Source organism: Colias philodice, chromosome 11 (assembly GCF_061535455.1).
Source record: "Colias philodice isolate Cphi_HAF_F1 chromosome 11, ilColPhil1 Martin Lab GWU primary, whole genome shotgun sequence".
In the NCBI taxonomy this organism is placed as follows: Eukaryota; Metazoa; Arthropoda; class Insecta; order Lepidoptera; family Pieridae; genus Colias; species Colias philodice.
In genome coordinates, this window is record NC_143096.1 from 2,818,923 (window position 1) to 2,824,607 (window position 5,685).

General features: G+C 32.7%; 1 protein-coding gene across 1 annotated transcript; it reads left to right on the forward strand.

The window, feature by feature from the left end:
* The first annotated feature begins 174 nt into the window (after nucleotides 1-174).
* LOC149484410 (trehalose transporter 1-like protein) lies at nucleotides 175-3,623 on the forward strand. The gene is made up of 9 exons (XM_089700350.1): nucleotides 175-374; nucleotides 708-866; nucleotides 1,145-1,284; nucleotides 1,481-1,713; nucleotides 1,812-1,950; nucleotides 2,166-2,292; nucleotides 2,492-2,655; nucleotides 2,926-3,064; nucleotides 3,251-3,623. Exons 1-9 carry the CDS (start codon nucleotides 179-181, stop codon nucleotides 3,583-3,585), a joined length of 1,632 nt encoding a protein of 543 aa, XP_089556476.1. The 5' UTR covers nucleotides 175-178; the 3' UTR covers nucleotides 3,586-3,623.
* The last annotated feature ends 2,062 nt before the right edge of the window (nucleotides 3,624-5,685 follow it).

Sequence of the window (5,685 nt, forward strand, 5' to 3'; positions counted from 1 at the left end):
CAACAATATTCTGTCTATGAACAATTCTGCCATTAATGTCACCACAAATTAACAAGGTGCATTCTGTGGGTGCATTGTTTACCTCTGAGGTTTACCTCCATAGATTGATGTATTAGTCCGCGAATCGAAATAAATATTAGTGCACTCTACCGCATAAAAATATCAGCTATGGGTTAAAATGTCCCTGGAATTAACATACCCTGATCCCGGTTTCTGGACAGCAACTTCTTTAATCCAGCTTGGATATGGTATATGGGTGAATTTATCCATAGTTACTATTGGACTCACGTTCGGCTTTTCAGCAGTGGCCATACCCCAACTGAATTCACCAGAGTCTGAAATATTTTTAACGGTGGCGGACGAGTCATGGATTGGTTAGTAGATATACTTTATTTTTAGTTTAAACTTTACTGTTTATTGGCCGTTGATAAATTAGCTATTTCCTGTCTGCGTAGTTATGAAATACATAAATTCTATCCGACCACATAGCAAAATCCGTTTTCCGTTCCGGTTGTAGACGTTCGCTACGTCTACTACCTTTTTGCCTACTTTTTTGCCAAATTTTATACTTGAAGCATTAGTATTAAAGAAAAAAATGTAACGGGTAACCATTCGTGGAATATTATGTGATATTATTCTTCATTCTAGAGCAATTTATTGCTTACTACTGTGTGTAAATTTCATATAAACACAGAATTAAATTTCAGCTAGTGTCCTCACCTTGGTATCACCGATTGGTTGTGTGATATGTGGATACTGTATGGATAACTTCGGGCGTCGAATCATGCTTGTTCTCAGTGGTATACCGGTGGCTATTGGCTGGTTTTATACTGGTTCCGCGCAGACTGCTTTCCAGATTATAATAGGTAAAAGAACTATGTGCCTATCATTATTTTTAGGACAGAATTCAAGAATGGTAAGTGCTTTAGTGATGTCAATAATAATAGTACAAGATTAATTTTTTTCCTAAAATAAATTGGTAACGGAATAATGTCTACATATTCACGTTGTTGTTGTTGTATTCATATCCGGTTTGATCTCTCATATATAGATAAGTATCAGAAAACTAATATACTTACATGTAAATGTTTCAAAATAATTATCAGACACCATGAATTCTTAAATAATATATAATCATTGCTAGGGAGAGTCATCACTGGAATAGGCATTGGCATGGTGATGAGCGTACCCAGAGTGTACATGACGGAGATTTCCTTACCAAACATGCGAGGGGTGATTGGCTCCTTTCCCAATATTGCTATGTCGATCGGAATTACGACTCAGGTACGTATAGCACATAAAACCTCAAAATGATTTCAAAAAGCTGTTGGACGCAACATGTGTAATTAATTTAAACCATAAGATGTTTCATTAATGTATAGGAAGATTTTTCACTTTATTTTACAATCATAATGTTGGATTAATAACATATTTTTTTGTTCATCTTCTGTGCAACGGTAGATATTATAATATTTTTCAGGCTGGCTTAGGATCGTTCTTAGACTGGACAATACTTTGTTATATTTGCGGTATTTATTCAAGTGTGCTCGTGGTTTGTAACATTTTCCTTCCTGAGACACCGTATTACTTACTGCAAAAATCGTCAATAGAAGACGCAGAGGAATCACTGAAAAAGTTTCGTTCAAAGAAACATAACATCGATGCAGAGATGGATGAAATGCTGGATTTTAAAATTGATAATAATATACGAAAGTGAGTAGAAAAGTTTTTTAGGATAAAATTGTCAAATAATTTTCTGATAATTTCTGAGCGATGGCATAAGTAAGTATACAAGCAATTTTAATTTGTAGGTTAACATTAAAAGAGCAGATAGAAGCAATGTTTATGAAGTCTTCCTGCAAACCGTTCTTCTTGATGTTCATGTATTTGCTGATCACCCAGGTGTCTGGAGTTACCATAGTTACGATGTGGGCTGTTGATATTTTGGAGGTAAATCTGGCGTAGACACTTTGCACAATAAACTATGAACGTAATTAACCAATCTTTGCGTTGATAAGCTTTTAATCCTAGTTATTTTCACAAGCTATTTACCACTAAACTGGTACCAAATATTTTCAAAATCATATAACATGCATATTGCATATATCTCAAACTACGATTTAGTTAAGTATATGATTGATTTCTTATTATTATTTTTGAAATAGCATTCAAAGTCGAGTGTAGACGCTCACATGGCGAACGTCATGCTGGGTATTACAAGACTTCTAGCAGGAATTCTGACATCGGCACTTATCCTTAGAGTTGGGAGAAGACCTTTAGCGCTTATATCAGGTTAGCAATTGCTTTTACTTTAGCTTTTAGGAAAAGCATTCTGTTAGTTCTTTTACTTTAGCTATTTCTTTCATGTTGAAGGATTTGATGAGGAACTATTTGTGTAGTTACGTTTTTATCATTATGAGGTATACTTTTAATCTTTACGCTTTAGGTATACTGGTAGGTAATTGAAAAGATATTTCATTGTTTTCACCAGGTTTCGGTGTCGGCGTTTCTGCTATAATCCTAAGTTTTATAATAATATACATGGACTATCCCAGTGTATACCCACAAGTTTGCTATGTGGCGTACATAACATTCGCGTCTTTGGGACATTATCCTCTACCCGTACTTGTTATGTTTGAATTGTATCCTTTGCAGGTAAGAATGAGTAATTACAGTTTATTTTTTTCCTTCTATTTTCTCTTTACAGTTTTCTTTACGGGACTATTTTATTACCTTTTTCTACTTAATTGTAATTATTCTGGTAATTTTGTAAGCTTTTTGAGAAATTAGTTCCATTCCTAAATTGTGCGTCTGTCCAAGATAGTTTTTATTTTTCGTTTCATATGTAGAAATTCCTACATAATAACACATAATTTGTTCTAATAAAATTGGATTTAAGTCATGATTAGTATTATGCTGTTTCAGATTCGTGGCATTTTGGGTGGAATATCAATAGCAATACTAAACTTTCTCATGTTTGGCGCCAATAAGAGTTTTCCCTATGTGCGTGACGCGTTTGGTTACGCCGCTACTATTATGGGCTTTGGAGTTAGTTCCTTGTTAGGTAGTATTCAATTATGATAAGAATAAATAAAGCTTTACTTTTCTCATGTTAAGTTTTAAAGGTTTAAATAAATACATAGATATAAAATTTTCTGCTTGATTCCGGTATATATTTAAAGCTAAGTAATTTTAAAATTAAAACAATTACTTACCTATCTGTAACTCGTGACGTATTATTTTTCGACAGGCTGCCTCTTCCTCTACCTGTACCTTCCCGAAACAAAAAATCTCACGCTTCAAGAAATAGAGGAATATTATAAAGACTTGCGTCCAACCCTGACCTCCCAAAGACGGATAAAGTCCGAAATGTACTTACGGAATGTGCCCAGTGGTGTCAGTAAATCGTTAATACGAATGGACAGACACAGAGACAGGTCTATGAGCTTGCGTAGAATGTCACCAGATCTTGGTAATAAGGCTCCAGACACAAAACAAACAGAGAAAGCTAATGCGGATAAAAGTAAAGATGCAGATAAAAGTAAGGATGCAGATAAAAGTAAGGATGGGGATAAAACTAAGTGATGGTCTGTCATTTTGGATATAAATATATAGGTAAAAAGTAAAAAAAAAATGAGTTAGAAATTTCGTTGTACATATTTTATATTTTCTATGTTATTGTTTAAGTTTAAAACAATAAAAAAATTTGGTAAAATACGATCAGTTTTTAAATTATTTGAGATAGATTATTCTATTAAATGATTCACTTATTTTTTATAATGCGCATTTTGGCATAATAGACCCATGCATCGGCTTCAAAAAATATAAGAAAACATTTAGAAGTGGCCAAGGGTTATTAGGTAATTAAACAACGTCTAACTAGTTACTAAAATTATTATTTATAATTTTAGTTCTAAGTACAGCATTACTAACCCAAGTTATATCTTATCGTGAGATTATCAAGCCGTTTATTTTCCTCTTTTACAAAACTATGTTTCGCAAAAGGAAAGATTAGGTTTCACAGTGTTTTTGTGCCCTAGTTAACGCGATATTACGATAGTAAATAAAAATGTACTTTTTGCAATATCTCAGTATTTGTCATGTAGGTAAGCAGGCTATAAGGTGATACAATAGACATACCTACTTACCTTCGTAGATTTTTTTTGGTATATTTGTCTCGTTTAAACTGCAAAATATCATTTGAGAAATAGAGCAGGCTCCAAGGAGATGTTCGTTTGCAAAAATCGCGGACCTAAATCTGACTTCTGATATATATTGTATAGATCCCAGACATCCTATAGACAGATGTTGCCAACCAGTTTTGTGGTCCCCCTGCCCGCACCCCGGTAATTAAATATGGCACACAAAGAAAAAAATAAAAATTTCCAAAACATGCCGTGTGGGGTATCAAATGAAAGAGCTTATTGAGTAGATCACGAATATATAGCATACTATATACATTTCTTACACTTTCTCTAAGATTTTTTAGAAAATTTACGAAAATGGTCCATTTTTGAGTTAACTTTAAACCACTATAGATTGAAAACTCATTCAGAATATATTTTTTAAATTATTATTTTAAATAATTAACAATAATCCATTGTTTATGATTCAATAGTTCGTAATATAATATAAGTGAGCTATGTGGTGGATTTGATGAAAATAACTATATACTATATGAACTTGAAAATATACTCGCCATCTTTGAATGCTCCCCCCACTCCCCCATGCAACTATTTCACTGTACGAAATATTGAATCGTAAACAATGGACTATTGTTAATTATTTAAAATAATAATTTAAAAAATATATTCATGAGTTTTCAATCTATAGTGGTTTAAAGTTAACTCAAAAATGGACCATTTTCGTAAATTTTCTAAAAAATCTTAGAGAAAGTGTAAGAAATGTATATAGTATGCTATATATTCGAGATCTACTCAATAAGCTCTTTCATTTGATACCCCACACGGCATGTTTTGGAAATTTTTATTTTTTTCTTTGTATGCCATATTTAATTACCGGGGTGCGGGCAGGGGGACCACAAAACTGGTTGGCAACATCTGTCTATAGGATGTCTGGGATCTATACAATATATATCAGAAGTCAGATTTAGGTCCGCGATTTTTGCAAACGAAACTCCACTGAGAGTCCGGTCTAAAAGTTGCATGAAATAGTGGTTTGGAATGATCATTCAACACTAGATAATTATTTGATTATTATTTAAGTATTTAATTAACTTAGTTTTTAGAAGATACGAAGCATAATGAAACAACGATCTAAACCTTTGCTATTATTTTTCACCAGGAAATAAAATGCTTAGTTAAAAAAATACTTTCTGTTCAACAGCAGCTATCTTCCTAAATACATGTACCTAATTATAATAAGTGGTAAAAGGGTAGAACATATATTTTATTGTGCAATAATATGAATAAAATATTTAGGCATGAGAATCAATTCAAGATGTAAGTGGAATAATAATAATTGTAGATATCTCGTTTAGTTGTAAAATAATATTATTTTAGTAAGTAAAACTTTACATTTAAACTAAATATGTACTACCTAAATTAGTATTTATTGATAAAAACCTAAAAAAGCGCATAAAAAAATAAACATCGAATTGCGAAACGGAACGTATCGGCTCAACGAAATAAGCGCGAAACCCTCCTACGCGGGCCTTTCAAAAAT

What these genes read in the sequence shown, in the direction of transcription:
- LOC149484410 (XM_089700350.1), top strand. Translation starts at nt 179, where the DNA reads ATGTCCCTGGAATTAACATACCCTGATCCCGGTTTCTGGACAGCAACT. An exon ending in GGGCTGTTGATATTTTGGAG is followed by an intron (nt 1,951 to 2,165) that starts GTAAATCTGGCG and finishes TTTTTGAAATAG; the next exon opens with CATTCAAAGTCGAGTGTAGA. An exon ending in TGGAGTTAGTTCCTTGTTAG is followed by an intron (nt 3,065 to 3,250) that starts GTAGTATTCAAT and finishes ATTTTTCGACAG; the next exon opens with GCTGCCTCTTCCTCTACCTG.